General features: G+C 32.8%; 1 protein-coding gene across 1 annotated transcript; it reads left to right on the top strand.

Annotated features, from left to right (window-relative positions):
- Positions 1–1,053: 1,053 nt before the first annotated feature.
- On the top strand, positions 1,054–4,690 carry LOC114332641 (uncharacterized). The gene is made up of 2 exons (XM_028282463.2): positions 1,054–1,281; positions 4,052–4,690. Exons 1-2 carry the CDS (start codon positions 1,237–1,239, stop codon positions 4,625–4,627), a joined length of 621 nt encoding a protein of 206 aa, XP_028138264.2. The 5' UTR covers positions 1,054–1,236; the 3' UTR covers positions 4,628–4,690.
- Positions 4,691–26,637: the final 21,947 nt, after the last annotated feature.

Genomic DNA, 26,637 nt, shown 5'->3' with positions numbered 1-26,637 from the left:
GTTAAAGTATTCCATTTGAAATTTGACGAATATGAACCTATTTTTCATTAGCTATAACTCTGCTTCTACTAGGCGTAGAGACGTGATATATACACCATTTTTTTTAAATTTTTTACAGGCTATATTCTTGCTAAGAATCTTTTTTCGACAAAATACTTACTATTTGAGTTATTTGCGAAAAACCGTCTAAAAGCGTGGTTATTTTGTTGAAAAAATGAACATATTCACTGCCAAATAACTCGAAAAATATTGACTTGGTGAAAAAACTCTATAGAACAAAAGTTACTTAAAATTAGCAAGTTTATCCATTTCCTGACTTTCTTTGGACGAATATTTTTTCACCCACAAGAGGGGGTGAAAACCATCCTCGGGGCAAGAGCACATATCGGCACAATATCACTTTTTTTCTTTGACTTGTTAGCTATGTGTATGCCAAATTTCATGTCAATGCAAGCGGTTCTTTAAAATTTAGAGGTTTTGCAATATTTTACCGTTAAAGAAGGGACTATTATGTTTATTTTCCGAGGCATGTTTACATACATATTTGACACCTATCAAAGTCTCTATTTTTGATATAATTATTGATGTTTACTTATTCTATTCTTTGTTCTGTCTTGTTCATTGGTTTAGCTCATAGGTTTAGTTTTAGATAAAATAGATTTCATTTTTACATATTATAATACTGTTATATTCCTCGTATTATTTCTTGTGGATATTGTAGGAACGTGTTCTGCTCCATTTGGTCTACACTTGACAATTTCTTATTTATAAGCGACAAGGGATAATCAAGGGATACATATCCCGTATGCTTCTTTAAAATTAAAACATCGAGCAAAAGTAGTGTGTTATTATATTCCATTTCGCGGTAGATATTATTGTCCATGAGACCATATTGAGAACACATAATCTACATATCCCCACCATGCTGTGGATTTTACACACTGTACAACAGAAAATATATTGTTTATACCCACTAAATTGTAATTAAAAAGGTTCATCAGGTAAAAATGAATTACAGCTGTTGGAATAAAATTAAAAAATACTTACTGCAAAATTAGAAGTCATTAATAGGAATTACTGACATTAATTAAAACGTTGTTAGGTTTATTACTGGGTAGGTAAATTCCTGGTAATATTGGAAAGGCATTTGTTTAAAAGAAGATATTTGTTTCAGCAGACATCATAGTTTAGGTGACTATTGGTGGTGATACATAGTGAATACATCAATATTCCAATATGAAAGCAGTTGTTATTTTCTCATTGTTTATTGCTGCCACTATGGTAAGTGTACAAATTGGTAAATTTAAAATTTTTGTATAATCGAATTATACAGATCGAGTATTCAATTTGTCATACTATACGAAATACTTTTTTGCTCGTTACTGCTTTTAGTTTTTTATCTTATGTATTTATGTTCCTTTGACATCATAATTCTTAATGGTCTTTGCCTATCTGGCTATGTCCTTTGATTCAGATTTCTCTTGTTTAGTGTTTTGGCTGTGTCTTATTTTTGATGTGTGCGTAACCCTGTCCTTTTTTACGCCTTATAGTGTTATTAAGGGGGTAGACGAAAAATCTTGGTCCAATGCTATTTAAATACATTCATTTTTTTTTCGAATTCTAAGAAAACTAATAAGTATTTTTGAAAAATTAAAACGCAGAAAGAAAGATTACATTATTACTGAGGTTCGAAAGTCCCTGAAAACTTCTATAATGTTTTTTTAATAAGTTAAAGAGGTGAAAAGAAAGAGAAAATTTAGTGTGATTTTTAATTTCAAATATGTCGTTCAAAAGAAACTTTTTGTTTATTCTAAGGGACTTTCGGCTCTCGGTAATAATGTTATCTTTCATTTCAATCAATTTTTCAAAAATATTTATTGGTTTCCTTAGGATTTGAAAAAAAAAGAATGGATTTAAAGCATTGGACCAAGATTTTGCGCCTACCCCCTTACAGGGTCCTGCTTATCTATTTGCTCTTTGTACTTAATCGTTTACTTCTTTTTCAACATCTCCATAGATTTACTCTCTCTCTCCTTTGATACTTTATTTCCATTACTTGTTCAATGCTAATTCCATCGACTTCCAGTTTACATCTTATTGGTTCTTTACCGGTTACCAGTGTTCTAGTTTGTTTAGTTGCAATGTTAAATTATTTTACTTGTGTTAAATCTGTAAACTCATCTTTAAATTTTCTTCATTTTGGGTATCATTGCTGCATCATCTCCATATCAGAATTTTAATTACATTGTTCCTCATTCTGCATCCTTCTTCGTTTGATGCTCTTTACAACTTCATCTATGATTAGATTGAGTAGCATAGGGCTTAATGAATCCCCATGTCTTTGCATTGTGCAAAAAATCCGAATTAGAATATTTTTCCTAGCGGACGCGCAGTGGCTTTCTGGACTATGTACGAAAATAGAAAAATATGTTTACTTGACAAATGAATATTGCTGTTCGCTTAAATTAAATGTTCAAACTGTCAAGAGACAGGTGGGAGGGTGTTTGACATTTAATTTAAGCGAATATCAACGTGTATTTGGGAAATTAACATTTTTTTCTATTTTCTAACAGCATTAAAATGTATTTTGAGTAAAATAAATTATATGCATTCTCTTTTTTATTTTAATTAATTTATTTCAAAAATTATTTCTTTAGCCACCCTGTATAAATAATGATGTTAGTGTTTATATTACTGAATAGAGCATAACATCTTTTCAAATGAGCTACCACACGACCCTTATTCCTATTAAAAAAATAATTGATTACGTCATCACGTCCGGATAAATGACGTCATTAGTATGACACATATGCCGAAAAATTATAATTTAAGAACAAAAATCTACCTGTTTCGGGATTTATCTCCAAAATCGCCTATTTTAGAGAAAATGAATGTATTCAATAATTTTGCCCCTCACTATTATAATGTGTATATCAGTGGCGGCTCGTCAGAGGAGGCAAGGGAGGCTTAGCCTCCCCATAAATTTTTTACACCCGCTACACTGCTTTGTTTATCTTGAATCGCGAAAAACAACAAGCACCCTCACTATTATACAACGTGTAAATTCCATTATCACTAAATATCCATACGCACGGAGCATTAGCATTAGAACGCTGATTGCGTCTCAGTTTTTTTAATTATTATTGTAGGCAGGACCCTGGGTTATCCCGAGATGCATGAACGGAGCCGAGAAGCCGGTCAGCCTCCGTTGCTAATGCTCCGCGCAGCGCAGCAGGAGTTTAAGGAGACCCGGTCTCATAACAGTGGCATCTACGGTGCCATCACACGCTGCCCGGATATTTACCAACGGAGGCTAACTAGTTTCTCGGCTCCGTTGCCGTTGCGTGCATCTCGGGACAACGAATTTTAGGGTACTGACTAAAAATAATGAAAAAACTAAAAGTGCGAATTTTGTTATGAAATTTGGTATTTGGGGTTAGAATAACATTTGAAAAAAATTGTTAAAATAAATTTTTCCGATATTTGTAACGCAAAGCAAAATATCGGTAATTTATCATGTTTTTGGATTCGCAGTAGGCCGCGTTTAGAATTAAAAAAATTCAGTTGAGTATCTTAAAAAATGTGAACCTTCAACCTGTATGGACTGTAAAACTTCAAATCTGTATTTATTTTGATATGCATATCTACTTACAAAGATGGAATTGTTAACAAATAAACGACACAAACTTTGGTATTAAACTTTTACAATAATTAGACTAATTATTTTTAAAATGATATGATATTATAAAATTATTATGATGATATTATGAAATGTAAATAAAAAATGGTCAAAAAATAGGGCCTTACATAACAGTTTTTGGCGCATTTTTTTGCTAGTGCAAATTTGTCTAGATATTTTAGAGTTAGGTATAGCCTCCCTTATTGTAAACATCACGAGCCGTCACTGGTGTATATGTGTCATGCCCAAACACAGGACAGTGACGTGAATATTAAATAGATTTTTTTAATGGAGAAAAACATTTTGCTGTTTCATATACTATTTTATGATGATGTTCTAATGAATAATAAATTCATTTGTTTTTTATTGCAGGCTAGCTATGGACATGGAGGTGGATCATATGGAGAAGGTCTTTATGAAGGAGATGAACAATACGGAGAAAGTAATTATGGAAGAGGTGAACAATACGGAGAAAGTAATTATGGAAGAGGTGAACAATACGGAGAAAGGCATTATGGAAGAGGTGAATCACACGGAGAAGGTCATTATGGAGGAAGACATCATGGAAGTCATGGAAGAGGTCACTACTTCAAAAACTTCGTCCTCGCAAGTCGTGAAAAGTCGTTGCTTCATCGGCTCCACTCACAATGCCAAGAGGAGAGCTCGTGTGAATTGGAATACATCCAAGATCCGTTCAGATACGAGGATTACGAGCCTTTGGGAGATTATATGTTATGCCTGGCCAAGGGATATGGATTTATGGGTAGACATGGACAATTGAATATGGAGAACTTGAGATATAAGCTTGGAATGATCTGCGGTGAGGAAGATCCTGAGTACTACATCAAGACTTGCGCTGTTCCTGGTGAATATCCCGTCAACACAGCTTTTGGTCTATGGAGATGTCTAGATAACCATGGTTTTCATTTCTTGAAGGAATGCTTATAATACCTTTTGTGATTAGCTTTTTTGTAAATAATTTTAGAATAGAAAATAAATGTTTATAAGAACTATTTTGTAATCTTTTAAATGTGAATTAATGAGATCCAGTATAATAATTGCGATAAAAAAACCGATAAGAAATATAAAATAAATAAATTGAGGTCAAAACACAACACATAATTAAAGACAAAAGTACAGAAGCTACATATAATGAATCGAAATCAACTGGAATATAAGGAACTTAATATGACAATAAGAAAAAGTATAAGACACAACAATACCGAAAAAATAGAACATTTTATAAAGAAAAACAAGAGCATTGAAAGTATCAAAAACTGTAGATAGCAAAAACTGACAAAAAATCTATCTATCTATCTAATCAGCCCTAAACATCTATCCTTGGACATAGGTCTCCTTTTCTTTTTCCATGCCTCACTATCTTGGGCATTTTGCATCCATTTTGACCCGGCATGTTTTTCAGTTTCAGGTCACTTGATCATCACAATTGTGGCCTTCCCTTTTTTCTTTTGTGGTTTCACGGTCTACAATGTATCATCATTTTAGTCCATCTTTCATTCTTCTTAGAGTATGTCCGGCGAACTTCAAATACATCAGATAAAAGGCAAAAAATGGAATCACTGTAAACGAGAAAAGTCAGGTAATAAATTTTTGAAGAGTAATATACAGAATAAGTCATTCAGTTTAGCAAGTTAGCACGTCGTATAGTCTGGGCTGATTATCGGAGAATAGGCCATTTTTGGGAAAAGTTATTTACCAGCAATTTTATTGCTGGAATCGAAACTTATGATTGTATATATTAATAATATATATGCAAAGTCCGCAGATAGTGTGCTACTTTTTTTATAAACAAATGGCGCCCGAAAATCGGTTTTTTTTTTCAATTTTTGCTCTATAAATCCAAAGATTTTAACTTTAGACCAAAAACACTCAAATAAAAATTCACCGCAATTAAATTCTGCATAGAGACGTGTTTTATCCGATTTACTTCGACGAAAACTTTCCCCGGAAAAAGCGAGTTTTTCCAACAAAATCTTTAATTTTCAACTAAACTTTTAGATCAGTAGTTGTAAATCAATAATTAAATAACTTGGTAAAGTAAAAACCCTTTCCGTATGTATTATAATTCCAGAAGCCGATGGAAATTGAATGAACAGTTAAGCAACAATTGAAATGTTAATTAAAAATTTACGGTCGCTATAATAAAGACAATAATTGTGACGCATAAGAATAACTATGATTTTTTCATAAAAAGATACTATACCTATCTAATGTACTTTACAGAATTGAAATTGGACTATTTAAGCGGCCTCAGGAATATTTTAAAATTATAAACAATTTTTTGGCTTATAAACAAATAGAATATCTCGGGAAATATTAAACCAAATTAAATTGAGAAAACAATATTCGAAATACAGCGGCAGGACGCTTCTTTTAAAAGAAAAACGTTTAATTATGATGAGTGGTTCCTGAGATACAACCTGTCAAAGTTGACCAAAATTTACGGCAAGGATATAAACAATAGGATCATAATTTTCAAACTATCACCTTTTTATTTTTGTCCTCTTTCTCCACACCAATTTTCATATCTTTAAAATCCTCATAACATATATTATTATAATAAAAACTATCGATAATACGTGTGAAAATTGCCAAAAATAGCAAAATTCCAATCAAAAATTAGGTTGGAGAAAATGTAACCCTCAAAGTTCAAAATCGGTATACGTTAAAAAAATGCATTTTCTCGGCTTCCCATGGAGCAATTTCCTTTATTCTTTTTTTGTTCCCAAGTAACTCGAGTAGAGCCATCGAACTAACGCATTATTAAATGTCAAACTTGCTTTTGTTTTGTTATAATAAATTAATTAATTTATTATAACACAATATTTTAATTTGTTTAAATAAAAATTGTTTAAATAATTATACAGCTTTCAAATGAGAATATTTATGTTTTTCACTTTAAAAGGTACACTTGTAGTAAGTTTATCTAAAAAAAAGCCTACAACTGGAAAAAATATGTAATTTTCTGTTCTTATAAATAAATTAATCTATTATAACAAAACAAAAGCAAGTTTGACATTTAATAATGCGTTAGTTCGATGTCTCTGCTCGAGTTATTAGGGAACAAAAAAATAAAGAAGGAAATTGCTCCATGGGAAGCCGAGAAAATGCATTTTGTTAACGTATACCGATTTTGAACTTTGAGGGTTACATTTTCTCCAACCTAATTATTGATTGGAATTTTGCTATTTTTGGCAATTTTCACACGTATTATCGATAGTTTTTATTATAATAATATATGTTATGAGGATTTTAAAGATATGAAAATTGGTGTGGAGAAAGAGGACAAAAATAAAAAGGTGATTGTTTGAAAATTATGATCTTATTGTTTATATCTTTACCGTAAATTCCGGTCAACTTTGACCGATTGTATCTCAGGAACCACTCGTCATAATTAAAGGTTTTTTCCTTTTGAAGAAGCGTCCTGCCGCTATCTTTCGATTACCGTTTTCATAATTTAATTTAGTTTAACATTTCCCGAGATATTCTATTTGTTTATAAACCAAAAAATTGTTTATAATTTTAAAATATTCCTGAGGCCGCTAAAATAGTCCAATTTCCATTCTGTAAAGTACATTAGATAGGTATAGTGTCTTTTTATGAAAAAATCATAGTTATTCTTATGCATCATAATTATTGTGGTTATTATAGCGACCGTAAATTTTTAATTAACATTTTAATTGTTGCTAAACTGTTGATTTAATTTCCATAGACTTCTGGAATTATAATATATACGGAAAGGGCTTTTACGTTACCAAGTGATTTAATTATTGATTAACAACTACTTATCTAAAAGTTTAGTTGAAAATTAAAGATTTTGTTGGAAAAACCCGCTTTTTCCGGGGAAAGTTTTCGTCGAAGTAAATCGAAAAAAACACGTCTCTATGCAGAATTTAATTGTGGTGAATTTTTATTTGAGTGTTTTTGGTCTAAAGTTAAAATCTTTGGAGTTATAGAGCAAAAATTGAAAAAAACACGATTTTCGGGCGCCATTTTGTTTATAAAAAAAGTAGCACACTATCTGCGGACTTTGCATATCTATCCTATTAATACATACAATACCAAGATTCGATTCCAGCAATAAAATTGCTGGTAAATAACTTTTCCTTGTATTTTGCTAATTAGCCCAGAGTATTATTATTATTTTGTATGCCAAATTATTGATTAATTAGGGCCTGAAAGTACTGGCCTATTTATTAGTTATTAATATTTGTTTAAATAAAATCGCCTTACCAATGTTGATAGTTGAGATACAACACATTTACAGACGTTTTTCATTTCAGTTTTTTAACTTTTGTAAAAAAGAAAACGAATGATGAGGCTTTAACTTTAACGTACTCTAAACAAAATATTAAAAGTAAAAATTTGTTCTAAAAGGGGTTACTCTTCAGTTGTCGTTTAGTGGTAGCAGATATTATATCAATAATTAAATATGAAAGTACTTACATTTTTGTCTCTATTATTTGCTGCTGCTATGGTAAGTATAAAGATTTTAAAATTTCTAAAAATTTCTTTGAGATAAATAAAAAAGCTAGTGTTCGTTCGGAAAAAACATTTCCATAAGATGTTTTTGCATAATCACTTTCATGATATAGCCCAGATTAAGATTCAAGAGGTCGTCGATGCGAAAAGTCGTCTTAATTTATTTAAACATTTTTTTAAACAAATTGTAAAAAATCAATTTCTTCGGCCCGAACAATTTTTTTACGTTTAACAGGTAAAAAAATAAGCCTGAATATATATAACTGAAATAGGCCAACATGATTTTTGGAAACTGATGAAATAAGGTTGAACTTGTATTTAGTAGGCACTTAATGAATTCAAAAATAATATTTTGTACTGTGTTTTTGTTTCTTGAAAAATCATTTTTTTTGTTTTTTTTTTAGTTTTATATCGTTTATAATTCGAAAACGGCCATGGATCAAATAAAGAAAAACTATAACACACCTTTTTTGTTCAGGATCGTCTAAAATATTCAATAAATATTGTCCGGGCCGAAAACAATTATTTTTTTACAATTCTTTGACCACTTTTCACCTAGATGACCTCTTGAACCTTATTCTTTGGTATCTTCTAAAAGTGAATATGCAAAAAATTGTACATTTTCTTCCATTTTCTCCCATCTACAGGTAGGATATCTGCCTATTTTTCCACTTTTGTTGAAAGCCCGTTGCAATTCTTTCTCTTGGTCTCCTTTTCTCTTCTTGTCGTTTTCGTCTGTCGTAGCACCGTCACCTTATATTCGAAATATATCTTCGTATTTCAGTGCTCAATTTCAGTTAGTGATAGCGCATAACTTTTTGTTAAATTTATTATTACTTATGTACTAGACTAGTTATTATTAGTCCAGAAAGCCACTGCGCATCCGCTAGGAAAAATATTCTAATTCGGATTTTTTGCACAATCTTACTCAAAAAGGACTCCTTTTAACAAATTTGCATGTTGCCAGGACCAAAAGGTGGTCAAAAATTTTTTAAACGTTTTTTTTTGTTTTTTCCTAAAATTATTTTTTTTTGCATGGAAAAAGCTTTTTAGGTTTTTTGGATCATTCCAAGCAGAAGAGGTCTTTAGTGACTTTTCTCTAAAAATGATAGTTTTTGACATATAAGCGATTAAAAATTGAAAAATTGCGAAAACGGCCATTTTTAACCCTCAAACACTATGTGAAAAACTGAAAATTTGAATGTTGCCAAGGTAGGTAGATATTCTTTAAACATCGATTGATGAAATCCCGAAGAGTTTTTTGCAATACAATATACACAACTCCTTGGTGCAAATGAAAGGACAAATTCGTTTTTTCGTAAACCGGCTACTTTAAGGAAAAATCCCGAAACAGGTCGATTTTTATGATATTGTGGCATATATGGTATAATAGTGACGTCATCCATCTGGACGTGATGACGTAATCGATGATTTTTTTAAACGAGAATAGGGGTCGTGTGCTAGCTCATTTGAAAGGTTCTTCAATTCTCTATTCAGTAATATAAACATTTACATAAATACTTATATTATTATTTAGTGAAACTGACGGGCTATGCACCTCCACAATGGTTTCTGTAATATTATTTTTAATATTTTGACAAAACCAAACAAAAATTTAGTGCAAGTAAACTTGCTACGCTTGAAAAGTGAAATCAAGGTAAAATGTACAAAAAAAATATTTAAATAAATATTATGTAATCTATTTTAAATTTCTGGGCTACTATAAAATACCTCTGAGAAATAGGAGCATCTCAAATAAATCATAAAGATTTTCTGGGCTATTAAAAAATACCCGCTCCCCTAGTATTATTATCTTCAAACTATCCCCTATAGTTTGAAGACAAACCAAACAGAAATTTTGTGTAAGTAACTTGCTATTCTTGTGATGTAAATTCGAAGTAAAATGTGTAAAATTAGTTAAATAAAAATATATTCCATTCTATACTTCTGGGCTACTATAAAGTGCCTCTGAGAAATAGAAGCAGGTCAAATAATCATATTATTTTCTGGGCAACTTAAAAGTACCCTCTGATCTATTGTTATATCCTTAATTATTTAGTCTGTATTACTTTGGGCTACCTTAAGGCACCCTTATTTAGACAAACAATATAATTTTTCTTTGCAAAATGTGACGTTTTTGCATGTCATTTATGTTAACCCATTTTCTACGAAATAAACATTAATAGGAAAACCAGTGCAGTCCGGCAACATAGTGCCTGCTTTATATTCGAACAGGAAGATGGTGAAAAAACAGGTACTATGGCAACAGAAAAATATATTGATAACAACAAAATAAAAGACTCCATGTTTGAATTTGATTAAAATTGTCACTTTGAAATAATTAATAAATATAGCTCTATTTATTTACGCTAAATTTAATTTAACTACCATAAGAAAATCAAAAAAAAATATCATATAAATACCTGAGTCCTTTTCATCCATTTCCTCTCTCAACTTTACCAATTTCTGTTGCAACTCTTCATATTTCCGCCGCTTTCGGGATAAACAATCACTCTTTGATGACCTTTTTATAAAATTATTTCGAACACGCGTGTGATCAGCCGCGCACAGAAAAAAACAGTGATGTGCGCACATCACGTGTCAAGAAGCCTAATATCTTCTTTTTTCTTATTCTTCTTCTTTAAACTGTGATCAGCGGCCAGAAAATGCCACTACTACCACTAGTACAAATGTTCGAAATGTAATGTGAAGGACAATTGTTATTAAAGATAATCCATAAAAAAATTTACAAGCTGTGTTAAAATCAAATTTTTCACAACCAGTTCCGATTCCTAAATGCTGTTGATACGAAAGAGACTTTGTTTTTAGTAGTTTTGATCGACAGCACGCCAGATGATGCAAATACTAAAATTAACGGAAATTAACAACCAAGATCTGAAAATAATTGGACACCTTTACTGAAGTCAGACTAAAAATCTCAAAGTTGAAGGTAAGCACTCCGAATACATGAAAATCATGCTTGGAGTAAGATAAGGCTGTATTTGATCTTCTCCAGTGGCATACTGAGCATGGTTCCGCGGAACCAGGGCCCGGGCCCAGCAGGTGTCCGCTCAAACACGCTTTTTGTTTCTTTTTTTCTAATTTGATGGGGACATTTTGAACTACACAAGTAAAAACTAGGAAATATAACTGCTTAATAAATTTTTATTTTTGTGTAGTTATTTATAAATAGATCTTGGATTATAATATGCAAAATGCATGTGCAACATCCAGCATATTTGTGGGTTTCTTTATAAATGCATATGCTATTCATATTTACTTGATTAAGGGCATATTGCGGCATGCTTTGATGTATTAGAAAATATTGCATAAATAAAATAGTTATATTTAGATAATCATCATCATCAGTAGCTCGACAACCCTTTTTGGGTCCTGGCTTGTTCTAGGATTTTCCGCCATTCTGTTCTGTTCCTTGCTTTGTTCTTCCAGTGGGTAATCTCAAGTGTTTTCAGATCTTGTTCCATGTATCTAAGTTTGGGTCTTCCCTTTGACCTTCTCCCTACTGGTGTTTGCTTCATTATGTGTTTTGGTGTTTCGGTCTCCAACATTCGTTCAACATGGCCCATCCAGCGCAGACGTCCGATCTTTATGGATGTTATGACGTCGGGTTCGTTGTATGCTGCGTATAGTTCAAAATTATATCTTCTGCGCCATACGTCATTTTCTTTCACCCCCTTATATATGTGTCTAAGGATTTTTCGTTCAAACGTACCTAATAAGTTCTCATCGCTTTTCGTCAGTGTCCATGTCTGTGATCCATATATAAGGACCGGTTTTATCAGGGTTTTGTATATTTTGCATTTGGTTTTTCTCGTGACGTTGTTAGATCTTAGATGTTTAATGAGTCCATTATATGTTTTATTAGCAATATGTATTCTTCTCGTAACTTCTTCGCTGACATTGTTATCTTCGGTAACTAGTGAACCCAGATATGTAAAAATTTTTACGCTTTCGATGTTATAATCTCCTATTGTCAGATTCTGTACGTTTCTTTGGCCTGTCGATTTGCTGGCCTTCATGTATTTGGTTTTTATTTCATTAATATTTAGGCCACTGTTTTGTGCCGCTCTTTCTATAGCATTAAATGTTCTATCATTTCTCTTTTGCTTCTAGCTATGATATCAACATCATCTGCAAATGCCAATATTTGTACACTTTTTGTTATTATTGTTCCTCTGGTGTTGACTTTTGACTCTCTAATTATTTTCTCTAATGTGATGTTGAATAGAATACAGGATAGGGCATCTCCCTGTCGTAGGCCCGTTCTAACATGGATTGTATCTGTTAGTGCGTTTTGAATTCGAACCCTGCTTTGTACTTTAAGTGTTTCTTTTACTATTTCAATGAGATGAGTTGGGATATTAAACTCTTTCAGGGCGTTGATCAGAAATTCTCGATCGTTACTATCATAGGCACTCTCAAAGTCAATGAAGAGATGATGTGTTTCTATATTAAATTCACTAGTCTTTTCCAAGATTTGTCTCAAAACGAAGATCTGATTTTTATTCTTATAGATCTTATTGTGGACTTCTGTGGACTTCTGCCTGCAGAAACCACATTGATATCCCCCAACTATTTGTTCCGCATATGGTCTCAATCGCTCAGACACAATATTTGACAGTATTTTATATGCCACAGTCAGTAGCGTTATTGCCCGGTAGTTGTTACATTGAAGCTGATCTCCCTTTTTATGTAGTGAAATGATTACTCCGGTATTCCAGTCTTGTGGCAGTTGTTTATTATTCCATATGTTCACTGTAAGTTCGTGTATCGCATTCAATAGGGAGTCTCCGCCTTCTTTTATTAATTCTGCGCTAATGTTGTCCAATCCAGGTGACTTGTTGTTTTTCAGTCTGGTAACTGCTTCTTGCATTTCAGCTTCTGAAGGGGGGATTGTTTCTCTGGTATTCGTTTGATCCAGTATAATTTCATCGTATAGTGGATCTCCGTTTTGTTCAAACTTTTCTTTGAAGAATTCAGTCCATCTTTGCATTATTTTACTCTGTTGAGTTACTATATCTCCTTCTTTGTCTCTGCACATCATTGTTCTTGGTTTAAATTCTTTTCTGCTTTTGTTAAGTTTTTGGTAGAATTTTCTGGTTTCTGTCGGTTTATTTAATTCTTCAATTTCTTGGAGTTCTTTTTCTATATGTTCTCTTTTCTTTCTGCGGTGTATTTTCTTCTCTTCCCTCCTTAGCATTCTATATTCCTCCTCTGCCTGTCTTGTTCTATGTCGTTGTTGTAGTCGTTGATATGCATTACTTTTTCTTTCTGTTATGTTACGACACTCTTCATCGAACCACTTCCCTTCAGTTGGCTTGACCTTTTTTTGTAGACCCAAGGTCTCTTTGGCAGCGTCTTGTATGAAGTTTTTATACGCTTCCCATTCTCTGTTTATATCCTCGTGCTTTTGTCTGTTTTCTAGCCGTCCTTTTATATATTCTTTGTATTTGATCTATTTGGTAGTATATTTAGATAATACTTTCTTGAAATTGTTCATAGCGGGTATATTCTTGGGGTATCAACTAAATAACTTTATTACTTTATTCCAAGTATGTATCTAATAAATGGCTTTATTACAAGTTTTATGGTTTGGGAAAACCCATCTGGAACTTTTTGTCAGTAGAATAGGGCCAACAGGTAGCTAGGTATAGTAAATTCGTTTTTCTTTACGGCAAAATGTCCTTTAAAGGCAAGCGTCCACAGACCCGCATCGTACCCATCGGACGCATCGTACGCAACGGATTTTAGTTTGCCTTGTACAAAAACTTATGTACCTGCGTCCACTGACCCGCATCGTACGGATCGCACCATCGGGAATGCCGAAGGGTTGCTTCGGGAGGCAACTTTTGCGATGCGTGCCGATGAATCATTCGGAATGCCGATCAGTGGACGCACCCCACGGAATTTCGCTTGGGCCAGTGGGAGCTAATAAGCCCCGGCGCATATTGAACCTAAGCGAGTCACAACCTGCGCCGGTGGGACGGGTGAACACAAGCTAACCCGACCGTCGGCTGTCGCTGTAACGAATAGAGACGGGCAAAATAAGTGCAAACGTGTAACGGTTACTATTGATACCGGTTCTCAGTGGTAGGTACTGAGTACAAATTCTGATTACAAAATACTGATGTATCTGATCCTTGTACTGAATTGAGTAGGCAACTAAAAAACGGTAGTTCCGTACATGTACCTAGTAACGTTTTAAAAATATCTTACACAGAGGCGGCTCTAGCCCATGTAGCGCCCGTGTGCAGTCGATGCCCAGGCGCCCTTTGGTAGACGCGCAGTCAAAATAGAATAGTCGAATAGGTACCTACCCAGCACTAGTACAAAGGGTATTAGGTACGCTTATAATGTAAACAAAAATCCAGATGCAAATTAATAGTGCAATATTAAATGATGTCGGGAGCCAATAGGTATTCACGACGGCAATCTATAAAACGCGCTTAAGTGCCAATGTAATTTTTCATTAATCGTTTTAAAGCATATTTTATGTTGAAACAAAGTAAAGGACCCGCTCTTTGGCGCTCGGCGCCCCCAACAACCCGGCGCCCGTGTGCACCGCACACCCTGCACAATAGGTAATGCCGCCTCTGATCTTACACGTCCCTAGTAGTCGTAGCGGTATGACTTTCGAAAACATCGAATTTGATCATAAGCGGGTGCATAAAAAGATATCTTACACTGAGTATTCTATTTCGACATACCTTTATAATAACAAGCATAAGTTAAACACTGCACTGATTGTGATAGCAAAAACGGTTCGCATGTTTTAAATAAGATTTTTGCTGGTTATGTTTTTGCTAAAATATTAAATAACACAAAAAATACAATTCACAACCATCATTTAATTTTTAACGATAAACAAAAAGTCTAATAAATATATGATGACAAGTTTAAAATTGATCGACTTTGTCGATAACAGTGTCATTAATAGATATTTTTTACCATTAATCATTTTCCAATGATTGTGTGGATTTAGAAATACATACTAAACAATTTTTTGATCTAACTCCCTCCGTGGCTCAGTGGTAAGAGCGCCTACCTTTGGATCGAAAAATCCGAAAGGTCATGGGTTCGAATCTCACCAAGGTCAGAAATTTTTCGTTTATTATAAATTAATAAACGAAAATAGTTTCTGTCCTTGTGGGATCGGTACTCACCGGAGGGACCGCAAACGTTCGGATACAATTAACGTCTTTTTGCAAAGACAATGACTAGAGTTGTACAAGTTTGACTTGAATGTTTGAAATTGATTTGAGTTTGACATAATTTCAAGTCAAACTCAAGTCAAACCTTCTGACAAATAATTCAAGTCAAGTCAAACTGGTCCATAGTTACAGGTTTGAATATTCAAACTGTTTGTCAAACTAGTTTGAGAGTTTGAAAAATAATTTATTTAGTAATTTAGTAGATATACTTTTTTGTCGAGTTAGATGCTAGTTACCGATGACAAAATTGATGATATAGTACTGATAGCCAGAAAAGTACAAGAATTAAAAGAAATAATAAAAAGACTAGAGACTATAGCGAGAAAGAAGGGGATATACATAAATGAAGAAAATACTAAATATATAGAATGAATAGAACGAGAATACATACAAGGACAATACAGGACAATAAGCACAGAAAGAAAATCATATAAATTCGAAGAAGTAGAATTATACCAATATCTAGGAGCGATATTCACTAGGAGACCAAATATGAAAGATGAAAACCAAGCGAGAAATATGGCTGGTAATCTTTGTATCTTTGCTCTAAACAACTTAAGAAGTAAAAACATATCTAGAAAGGCTAAGATTGAAAATAGACAGTGATAACACCTATAGCATTATATGCCAGTGAAACACGGACAATGAACAAATCCGAACAAGTCATGCTGAAAGTGTGGGAAAGAAAAGTCCTCAGGAAAATATTTGTAGGAAAGCTATGAAATGGAATGTGGATAAAAATACCAAATGTAGAACTAGATCTATGGAGAACCGAATATAGAAGGGATCAGGGATCATCAAATCACAAAGACTGAGGTGGTTGGGACATATCCAAAGGATGACAAACACAAGACTTCCCAAAATAATACTAACGGGAGGAAAAAGAGGAAAGAAGAAGAAAAGTAGACCGAAAACCAGATGGAAGAAAGATGTTAAAAGAGACATAGAAGAAATTAAAATCACAAATTGAAAAAATAAACCAGCAAACAGGAGAGAATGGAAAAGAAAAGTAAACCAAACTATGGGCATTCTAGGCCTGGAGAGCTAAATTATATATTTACATCTGAGTACATAATGTGTAAAGACTTATAACCACATTCCTATAAGTATATAGAAATTACCATGATGTCGATAAAATTACAACATCCACAGTGGACCTACTCTAAGATGGTAAAATTACTATTGAAAGTTTGAAATATTGAGTTAAAATATGCTATAAAATTAAATGTAACTAAAAAATTCTGGTGCTACTATAGCATGCGTTCTACCTGCGCATATCTATTGCAGTGCTATTATATTGTAGTTTGCAGAATAATCCAATTTTGTGGCTTATTCCAAACTAAAATAGTAAATTGATATGACAGAGTATTAATTACATTACATTTAATTAACAGTTAAAATAATAATTCTCATAATTTATGCGTTTTATTCACTTTGTACAATTTCAAGATTTTTGCCGGCACTATAATTATGTGTCGTAGACCGCAAGCCATAGCAGAAACGGATATTCGTTTGATTTTTGAACAGCAATAAAGCACTTGAGTCAGAATTCTCGTTTAAGGGATGCAATTAAAAAAGATAAACTGGAATTTGTCAATGGATAGTTGAGATATATTTATGAGAGTGTTTGTACTATTTCTTTTATCTAAGGGCCAGGTCGAAAACGCTGGTGGCATATGGTGTCAAGCTGTCAGTTCGCTCCAAAACGTACAATACAGAAGTATTTTTTAAAATTCAAGAGTTAAATAATCTACCTCTTAAAGGTTGTTTTCCTTTTTACATCATTATATAGACCAGTAAGAATCTGCGAAAAAACGTCTATTTTTGGATGTGAGAGGTGGCATTCGGATTTTTGCTGATAAAGTTAGGTGACACCTTCAGTAATAATAATTGACTTATGCTCCTTCTCAAATATGCCCGGAACATTAATAAAAAAAATTAAAATATTTAAAAATTTCGAAAAACATCGATTTTTTTCTGCTTTCTTTGCTTATAACTTTAAAACGATTCGTTTTGGAACAAAGTCGTAGAGAAATAAAATAAAGATAATTGAATTTTGTAGGTATGATATACGACTGGTAAAAAATGTCTTAAGTTATTACCTTTTCTGCAATATAGCAATAAACACAAAATAAGGGGGCAAAATAAGTCTGTTTTTATTCAATATTTTTTAACCACTTTGGTGGCACTTAGAACCTTAGTAATTCGCTTAGAAAATTCTTTGTAACATACTTAAATCGTATACCAAATTTCATTAAAATCGATCTAATAAATTTTGCATAATAAATTTGCAATCTAAATGTTTTTAAATTAGTTCAAATATTTTAAAATCTTTCTGAACAAAAAGTAGACCATTTAGAAGTTGGCTAATTTTTTACATATAAAGAGGTGCTCTACCTATCTAATATACTGTACATAATTAAAATCGGATTATTTAAGGGGCCTCAGCAATGTTTTAAATTTATTAACAATTTTTTGGCTTATAAACAAATGGCTTTGTTTAATAATAAAAAAATTAATTTTTAGCAATGCAAATAATTAAAACCGGTATAATTTGACTTAAACTTTCAAATGCTGTCAGCAGAATTGCTATTTTATTTTTTAATCAAACGTTATTCGCGTTCAAAAATTGCAATTTCTCGATTTTTTGAAAGTTCCACCGCGTTTATCTCGAAAACTATGCATCCTACGAAAAAACTTGTAAGAACATTTTTTGCTTAGAATTACCCAAGAAATACAAAAAAATGTTTTATTTTGCGGAAAATCGATGTTATGTGATTCCTCAAGTTCTTTGTTTATAACAATCTTATCGACATCCGGATCAACTGTGACCCAAAAAATTCGTGTTATACGGGTCAAAATACATAAAAAACTTGGGTGAGTCCATCTAAATAAAGGAGCCCGTAGCACCCAAATTTGGTGTACGGCTTTAGCACATTACAAAAATTTTCTATTAGGAAGGTTCCAAGTGTAACCTAAGTGATGGAAAATCATTGAATAAGGACAGGCTTGTTTTGCCCCCTTATTTTATATTTATTGCTATTTTGAAGCAAGGGTGATAAATTAAGACATTTTTAACCAATCGCATCTGATATAAAATTTAATTATCTTTAAAAAAACAAAAATAGACGGTTTAGTTTTGATTTAAATCTGTCTCCTGCCATCCCCCGATAGCGCTATTTCTAGGTCTACCTTTTGTCAAGGAGGCTATGCAAGAAGACAAATTTAAATCAAAACTTCCGTAGTTCTCGGTATACAATAAAACTATTTATACCGGAGTAAGGTTAGAACGCCCTCTAACGGGGAATAAGTGAAATAAATGGCGACTCGATTCTAGTTTTCTGTTGACCTAGATATCAAAATATCAACAGGCACCGCTGGGAAATATTCCAAAAATGCGGTTCAGAGAAACTATATGAAACGAGTCTTTGTACTCTTATACAGAGTATGGCATTAGTAAAAATACAAAAATAGACGGTTTAGTTTTGATTTAAATCTGTCTCCTGCCATCCCCCGATAGCGCTATTTCTAGGTCTACCTTTTGTCAAGGAGGCTATGCAAGAAGACAAATTTAAATCAAAACTTCCGTAGTTCTCGGTATACAATAAAACTATTTATACCTTTGTTTTATACTATATATATCTTTGTTTTATTTATATACGACTTTATTCTAAAATGAATAGCTTTTAAGTTATAAGCAAAAAAAGTAGAAAAAAAAACGAAATTTTTTGAAATTTTTAAATATTTTATTTTTTTTTATTAATGTTCCGGGCATATTTGAGAAGGAGCATAATTCAATTATTAGATATTAACGAAGTTAATAATAAGGGGTAGGCGGTATAATACCGCCTACCCCTGATGATTATATTTCATATAAAAAAAAATATTTAAAAATAATTGAGTAATAATAATAGGGTTATTGGTTTTATGTCTATAATTGAATTTTTTTTTCAGATACAGTCTACAAATGTTATGTTTGGGTTTAAATTTTAAATATATTGACCTATCTATATGCATTAAGTTTTCTAAATTATCCAAACTTATAAACTAGCGCGTTTATAAGCTGTTAGCTCGTACGTAGAGGGGATATTCACAAATTCGCGAGCGCCAGTAGTGACAAGTCTGTAAACGTTTACTGGAAATTTGACATAAACGTCAAAGTGATTAATTTAAAATTAAAAATTAAAACATTAATTATAAAAAATATTAGTTGGTCAAAGTTGTGGTATATATTTTTACCTTAAATATACTTACGTTTTAAATACTGAATATGTTCCGTAATATGTAATTATAAATTAATCTATTAATCTTAGCGCCATATACACGATAATTGTGAAAGTATCTGAAGTAAGAAATTAATATTTCATCAATAGAACGTCAAAATGATTTGTAAAATCTTAAAAAAATCCGTTACAATTTAATTACTTTTTTTGTGTTGTAAATATTAAGCTATAACAATTAAATAATAAATTTAAAAATTACCGGTGAAAGTTGCATTACTAATCCGCTAGGAGCGACACCAGCGAAGCTTAGAGCGTATAGGGTTTTATTTGTCTGTCTGTGGTTTAAGTATCATATTATCAGGTAATACATTTCAATGTTTATTGAAATTTATTTTTTTGTCCTGTTGGGGGGGGGGGAGGGGGGAATTCCTCCTATTTTTCCTCCGTAGATCCGCCACTGACACATTGTCGCACAAAGCACACACTTCACAACGAACGTAACTGAACACAATATGGTATTCAAACTTCAAAACTGTTTGAAGAAGTTTGATTTCAAGTCAAACCTAAAGATATTGAAATCAAGTCAAGTCAAACTTTTTTACAAAATAAGTTTGGTTTTCAAGTCAAGTCAAGTTTGTTGAGTAAAATCAAACTAGTTTGACTTGATGCATCTCTAACAATGACGTCGACTTTGCAAAGTAACAAGACACTTACTCAACACACACACTACACATGACACTAGGTATGTACCTAACTGTAAAATTTACCGTACCTACCATGCCAATGACCATTAGTTGTCGAGGCATTAGATAAATAAAAAAAATTTTTTGATCTGTATAAAGGAGATTATAATTATGACACATTATGGTACTCCTTATTTTTCAAATAATATGCTTTTGTAAACGCATAACTTTTGTGTAAAATTGTGTAAAAGTGTAAAATTGATGCGAGACATTTTATTATCCCTCACAAAAGATGAAAAAGCAACCAAAGTGTGTTACAAGTAGTTGAAAACCAAAAAAAGTATTAAAGAGTACACAGTAGCGATCAACGGGTAGCAACAAACGCGGTCCAAGATTGCGAAGTTTCTGCGAACTTTCAAAAGTGAGGCAACAGTGCTTAGGTGACATTGACAGTGACGTTTATACTATCAAAAACAATAATTTTTATACACATAAGCGCGAGATGTTGCCAAGTCAGTGATGTTCGATTTCTTGTTATAAAAAAATAGATTTTTAGTAGTTCCAATGTGACCCAAAATCTAGGCACGGGATAAAAAAGTTTATTTGAAGAAAGTGTCTTTTTTGTCTTTCTTAATGGCGGTACAGGCTCCTTTTTTTAATATTCTATTTAGTTATAGAGTAATTTCCACATACTAACATATTTCTGAAATTGGGCTCTGTAGCGCCATTTTTTATTATATTACGAATATTTGTGCCAAATATCTCGAAAAAATATTCAAAATTAGAGCCGCAATCTTGGAACGCGTTTGTTGCTACCTGTTGATCGCTACTGTTTGCTCTTAACCGATTTCAGAAAGGCAACTTTAATTAATCTTTAAAGAAACTTTTACTGATATAGTTACTATTTTCCATTTAAATCAAATTGTAACAGCTTTTTGTATTCCTTTATATTCAAATGTTTAATTACTTAGAAAAATGGGTGCTATTGTGCGGTCTACCATCGTGTTTCTGCTGTAGCTTGCGGTCTACCGAGAGAATTGGTGTGTAAGCTGTAATATTACTATGCCGATAAAAAAATGTTTACAAATAATTTTTGAATCTATTTTTTAAAAACATGTAGAGTTTGTGTAAGGTTTGATAGCTCCAAAGTTAATAATTTTCGAAATATTTAAAATGACATATGAGAGTTTTATCAGTATAGTGTCATTTTTAAATAATTTAATATCTTTGACAAAGGTATATGGTATATCAATATAAAATACAACGTGATCACTATTTGCAAATACATTTTTTTTCATTTTTTTAAGTGGTACACCCTGTATATTGTATATTAGTATTGCATTTTGTAGTAAATATTACAGGCTTTCTTTTAATATCAGGTTGTATGTACCTAGCATGTTTCGTTTTGTAGATATTTAAAAAAGAACTATACATTTTATGTTTTTGTGGATTTTTGATTACTAAACAGATACATTAAAATATTATACTAATAAATGTAGTTAATATGCATAAATGAATTATTAAATTAAATAAGTAACCAATTAATAAACAACCAATAAATAAATAAACAACCAATTTTAAAGTCTACCTTAGTATTTTTTCTACCCTAACAGGCAACAGGTAGTGGCATCGGCAATCCGATCGCTGCCGATACAGTGGACGCAGCATGAAAAATTAATCCGATGCGTACGATGCGTACGATGCGGACCTGTGGACGCTTGCCTTAAATGTCAACAAATTTTTAGTGAGAATTCTCTGTTCAGAATGAACTGTCATATATAAAATCGAATTTTGTCATAATTGTAAATTCTATTTCAAAACTAGACAATCAAAGATACAAAGATAGAAGGAGAACCTCAGAGATAGCATTTGAAGAGTACAGGGGAAAACAAGGAATGACACGTTTTGTACATATTGAGATAAACACCAATAAAGGCAAGCGTCCACAGACCCGCATCGTACGCATCGGACGCATCCTACGCAACGGATTTTAGTTTGCCTTGTACAGAAACTTATGTAACCGCGTCCACTGATCCGCATCGTACGGATCGCATTATCGATTGTCAAACTAAAATCCGTTGCGTACGATGCGTACGATGCGGGTCTGTGGACGCTTGACTTAAAGGTTTACTTCTAATGATACCTAAAAATGACTTAGAAGTTTCTTAACAGAATTATAACAAGTATTATGCTATAATGTTAATATCACATTAATCTATATTAACTTATTAATTTAATAATGCACCAAAAAACTGCTAACATTCCTTATTTTTGTTCAATGACGTGCGGAAAATCGTGGTTCTTCGCCTGGATACAAATTCTTAGAAAATTTATATAGACTGATCTTTCTGGTCATTGTCATAAATTCATAGGCTAGTCGATAGTACTCATTTTTTGCTACCATCATCATTCTCTTTGCCTTATCCCTATGCGGGGTCGGCTTCCCTAATTGCATTTCTCCACACAATTCTATCCTGGGTCATATCAATAGTAATCCCCTTTACCAACATGTCCTACCTAATCGTCTCCCCCACGTCTTCTTTGATCTTCCTCTCCTACTCCTTCCAGGAAACTGCACTTCAGCTACTCTTCGTATTGGATGATTAACGTCTCGACGTTGAACATGACCAAACCATCTCAACCTATGCTCTCTCATTTTGGCATCAATTGGTGCCACACCTAGACTTCCCCTAATATACTCATTTTTAATTTTATCCTTTCTTGTCACTCCACTCATCCATCTAAGCATTCTTATCTCCGCCACATGCATTCGTTGTTCCTCTTTCTTTTTCACTGCGCAACATTCAGTTCCGTACATCATAGCCCGTCTTATGGCTGTTTTATAGAATTTTCCTTTCAGCTTCATTGGAACTTTTCTGTCACACAACACACCACTCGCTTCCTTTTACTTCATCCATCCAGCCCTAATTCTACTGCATGCATCTCCATCTATTTCTCCATTACTCTGTAATACCGATCCCAGGTACTTAAAACTATTGCTTTTTACAATCAGTTCACCATCCAAAGATACCATTTTATTTGTAGTAACTCCATCTTTAAATGACTGCAAATAAAATGGTATCTTTGGATGGTGAACTGATTGTAAAAAGCAATAGTTTTAAGTACTTGGGATCGATATTACAGTAATATTATCATTTTTTGCTACCACATGGCGAGAAAAGGCAAAATTCATGAAAAAGATTCCTTGTTTTTCCCCTGTACTCTTCATTTGCAAATAATAATATCAAAGGTATTAAAGAAAGAATAATAAATCTTGCAGGGACAATTGAAAAAAAAAAATAAAGATAAATTTAGTGACGTTTTAAACAGAAATGAAGGCTGTCATATGTTAGGGCTTTATTCTTTAACAATATTCATGTAATAATATTGTTGCTATTATAGACAGCCAAGTTACCATTGTATACCGGGTGTACCAATCATACTGTGTTTTTTTTTCTAAAAGTTCGGAACACCCTGCGGAATATTCTTCTGCTTCTTGCAGTACTATCTTCTATCGGAGGTTGGCTACCATCACTTTGTTGGCTGCAGTTCTGAAAAATTGTATTGAACTGCACCCGTAAATACCACTCTCTTAAATTTCGCAACCAGGAAATCCTCCTACGTCTCACATTTCTCTTTCCCGAGAGTTTTCCTTGGATTATGAGTCTTAGCAGGGAGTACATTTCCCCTCTCATTATGTGGCCTATATATTCCAGTTTTCTCGTTTTTTTATTTTTATTTTTATTATTATTTTTGTTATTTTTTATTTCTCTGTTTATGTTCTATAATAAAAGAGATATCTCCATTTATATTACAAATGAGGTTTGCTAATTGGTCTTTAATAACAATATCATTCCAAATCTCGAGAGCCACTGTTTCTACCTCTTGTAAGGTTCTAGAAGGTGGCAAACGCTGTCGTAGTCTTCTGTAAATTATGTCCCACAAATGTTCGATTGGGTTAAGATCTGGACTATGCGGTGGCCAATTCAAAATCCGAAGATTTACCTATTGTAAATTTTCGGTTACAGTTCGTGCAAAGTCAGATCGTGCAGTATCGTGCATTAGCAAAAAATTGTTACCAATATAAGAAGCCGATAGCATGGTAGCTAAGTCCTTCGCTATGTAAGGTGACTGCTTGAACGCACTCATTGCGGGTCAAATTCCTTGTAGCGCGTTCCATTTCCACCAAACAACAAAAAAAAAATACGGACATATAATAAATAATAAATCTACTAATTTTTACAAGAAACCAGACACTTTTTGACTGTTAACAATTTGACATTTATCAAATTGTTGACACAAAAAAACATCATTTTGATTTGTACACTCGGTGTACAATGACGATTCACCTGTCTAGCAGCAATATTATTCAATGGGGGATCTAGAAATTGGCCTTGGGAGGGAAAATTTGCCTTAGGGGGAACTTTCAATGAAACACCAACCAAAAGACATAAAAAACATACCCAAACTACATATCAAAGACATAAATAATAGCTTATAGACATTAAGTTCCCTTAATTTTCCTAACTAGCGTGTTAATTGGGTTGAATTTGCTTTTCTGTGGTTTAAATTTCATGTCAGCTAATATATTTTTGTTTCAATAATTTTTTTTTTTAATTTTGGACCTTGTTAGGGGAGGAAATTTCCCTTTGTTCCTCCCCGTAGATCCGCCACTGATATTATTATAGCTATATTGTTAAAAATTAAAAAATCACTTAAATCGGACAACAAGTTTAGGAAATACGAGACATCAAAAAGTCCAATTTTTAAGGTGGTGCGTTAGTTTTGTTACTTAGTGTATGATGATTTTTTATATTTAATGTTTATTAAAAACTTTTGATATACAACGTGTGTTTTCATTGTGCGGGGGGCCCGCATCCCACCTGGAACCAGGGCCCGCGGATCTATCAGTACGCTACTGATCCCCTCTAATATTTTTCTCTTCTATTAAGGAATATGCAGATGACACCATATTAATGCTACGATGCTACGTCTTCTCTGTCTTTTTATGGTGTTAAATCGTCGACCTAGAACGAAGATATATATAGAAGAGTGTATTTCAGATGGGGCTATATCTATATAGCCCTATATATACTAGTTAGAGCAAATGATACTGACTCTAGTCTCAAAAACATTGTATGTGGAGTACCACAAGGTTCAATATTGGGTCCTCTACTGTTCCTTATCTTTATAAATGACATCACTAACTTAAAAATCGATGGAAAAATTTTTCTTTTTGCTGATGATACCAGTATCACTTGGAGCAACTCAACTATTGCATCTCTTCATGCAACTATAACTTCTGATTTGCTTACGATAAAAACCTGGTCTGACTCTAATTTACTCTCTTTTAACGTGGATAAGACAGTAGCATTATCCTATAAAAGTGCTCTTCAACCCCTGCTTGTTAATAACAGCCAGATCTCTACCGTTGATTCTGTAAAATTTCTTGGTATTTTTTTAGGCAGCAACCTCAAATGGTCCCTTCATATCGATGTGTTAAGTAAGAAACTCGCCTCAGCCTGCTATGCTATAAGATCTGTTTCGAAAGAACTCAATTTAGCATCTTCTAAACTAACATATTTTTCTTTAAAATTGGAAAGAAATCCTTTGTAAAAGGTATAAATTTTTTTTATTAAAAATCCCTTAAAAGGGCTACATCACAACAAAACGTTTTCGATTTTTATAAAAAATCATCATCAGTGTTCGATAAACTGGATGCTAGCTGAGCCACAAAAGAAAAATATCTGGGTAAAAACCCTTTACATAAAATATAGATGCCTTAAAATATTTTTCTTTGTTCGAGTCTGATCTTCGATATGGTCTTCCTTTTTGGGGTTCTAGTACAGCTGCCCAATTAGATGTTATTTTTAAATTACAAAAAAGAGCAATAAGGTATCTGTTTGGCCTCAGAAGAACAACACATTGCAGAAGTTACTTCAAAGATCACGGCATTTTAACCCTTACATCTTTATATATTTTAGAAACTGTTTGCTTAATTCGTAAACACATGCATGTCTTTCCAGCAAGGCCTCGTCATGACTACTCCACCAGAAATTCAAATTTTGATGTCTATTTACCGATCCCGTCCTCTGAGTTAGTAAAGAAATATATATTATATTCCGCAAAAAAACTATACAACCATCTTCCTTTACAACTCAAATCTGCAACATCTTTCCCCAAGTTCCGTAAACTGACAAAAGCTCATCTATCTAAAAGACCATATTATTCAGTAGAAGAGTTTCTTAATGACTAACTAAGAAATTACAGTAATGTACAAGTAACCAAACTTATCTATATTTGGGTGTCACATGCAG

The sequence above is a fragment of the Diabrotica virgifera genome, chromosome 5 (assembly GCF_917563875.1).
Source record: "Diabrotica virgifera virgifera chromosome 5, PGI_DIABVI_V3a".
Lineage (NCBI taxonomy): Eukaryota > Metazoa > Arthropoda > Insecta > Coleoptera > Chrysomelidae > Diabrotica > Diabrotica virgifera.
This window is presented reverse-complemented; position numbering and strand designations above follow the sequence as displayed.

Excerpts from the sequence above, each read along its gene's own strand:
- LOC114332641 (XM_028282463.2), top strand. The coding sequence starts at position 1,237 with ATGAAAGCAGTTGTTATTTTCTCATTGTTTATTGCTGCCACTATG. Across the intron at positions 1,282-4,051 it reads TGTTTATTGCTGCCACTATG|GCTAGCTATGGACATGGAGG; the intron begins GTAAGTGTACAA and ends TTTTTATTGCAG.